The following is a 1,728-nucleotide window of genomic DNA, read 5'->3' as shown; positions in this document are numbered from 1 at the left end:
ATTTAAGAGCATTCGTAAAAAGCTAGCACTAGCGCGCGACCGGAACCGGAAGTGCGTTCGCGTGGCGCCACCGTCGATTGGTGGCGGTGGTGGTGGTAAAAATTAAGTACGCCCAAATAAAACTCTCATTTTAAACGCATTGACGACCCAGCCCCCCGGCCGGAAAGCGATTGTTTGGATCGACTGGATGGCGACCATTTCGAGGATGTGGCCATTTCACCGCTGGCCATACTGGAAAGTGGAATGTCGTCGTTTCGGTGGTGCGTTGATCGCGGTTTGAACTGTGCCGATTGATTACGGCCAGCCGGAAAAACCGTTCGCGAAAGTACGTTTTTAAAATTAATAACTAAACCAATCCGCGCGAGGGAACTAATTAAACAAGTTGCCTGAAGCTCGCTCTCTCTCTCGTTCGTTCGTTCGTTCTTTCTTTCTTTCTCTCGAACTCGGCTGGGTCCTCTGGGTGCTCTCGAGATCTTTATCCGATCACGGCCCAGCACGGTGCTTCCGGTGCGGTACGCCATTACCGGAAGTTGCGCTGAGCGTGGGCACGTGGGTGGCCCATAAATCTTTGCGTAGCGTAATTAACGGGTGGTGTTTGCCGGCTTTCCGTGGTTTTCCGTGGCGGAAATGGGATGCGGACAGTGCGACGATGCCTGACGATTAGGAACTGGTTCTGGCATCCGTTCGTCGCTCGGTGTGTGAGCGCTGTGTAAAATGCAGTGGAGTGCGTTTTTCTGCTCCACCGAAAATTGAAAAACATTATCCGCGGCTATTGAGGGGGCGAGGTTGAGCGCCATATAAAGAGTAACCGGTTTTTTAAGGTGACATTAAATAAAGCTTTAATGCGAAATAATTTATTTGGTTTGATAAATTAATGCTGCCGTAGTAGGCGTTGGGCAGGGTTGTTGGGAAAAATCGGAGGGATGCGAGAGAGTGAGACAGGGCTAGCCGAAAAATCCACTGCTGTAGCCGGATCCGTATCCGTACTGGTAACCATTTGCGTATCCACCGTAAGGTCCTCCAAAGCCACCTCCGTACGGTCCTCCACCGAAGCCGCCACCGAACGGACCACCGAAGTAATCGCCATAGTGGCCACCATATCCACCATAGTGGCCACCATAATGGCCACCATATCCACCGTACGGGCCACCGTACCCACCGTAGAAGGGATCGATGCCACCACCGAACCCACCACCACCGATCAGGCCCACTCCGATGCCTATACCACCGAATCCACCCAGGTGGCGCTTGTTGCGATCTGCTTCCGAGTCGTTCGCTACCGGTCCTTCCGAGGCGGTCGCTTCCTGACCAGCTTTACGATCAACCGAAACTGCTGCTAGTCGCGTTGGTTCCACCGAACTGCTCGCGCCGGGTGTGTTCTGGATAGGCACGGCCAGGGTCACCCCAATGGCGAAGAATATCACGAACGTGCGCAGCATTTTTGGCGCTTCTTCGGCGAATCGTTTCCACAACACGGTACCGGTCACTCTACGGCGGTTCCGCGCCCGGCTGGCCATATTTATACGTGCCGGGCGTTTTGAATTCGCGGAACTTGCCGCTAACCTTGACAGGTGCCATCGAAGGGGTGTTGGATTCGCTGGTTTCGCGAAACGGCACTTTTGTATGACCCGAAACCTCACCCCAAAGCGCTCAAAATGGACGGATCGTTTCGGTCGCGATCTCAACACCACCGGTTGACCTTGGGTGGTGGGTTTTGTCTCGTGCGGA

At 53.9% G+C, this 1,728-nt stretch overlaps 1 protein-coding gene across 1 annotated transcript; it reads right to left on the bottom strand.

Annotated features, from left to right (window-relative positions):
• Positions 1–944: 944 nt before the first annotated feature.
• LOC128722376 (keratin, type I cytoskeletal 9-like) lies at positions 945–1,517 on the bottom strand. The gene has a single exon (XM_053816100.1). It carries the CDS (start codon positions 1,515–1,517, stop codon positions 945–947), a length of 573 nt encoding a protein of 190 aa, XP_053672075.1.
• Positions 1,518–1,728: the final 211 nt, after the last annotated feature.

This window comes from Anopheles nili, chromosome 2 (genome assembly GCF_943737925.1).
Source record: "Anopheles nili chromosome 2, idAnoNiliSN_F5_01, whole genome shotgun sequence".
NCBI classification, from domain to species: Eukaryota; Metazoa; Arthropoda; class Insecta; order Diptera; family Culicidae; genus Anopheles; species Anopheles nili.
This window is presented reverse-complemented; position numbering and strand designations above follow the sequence as displayed.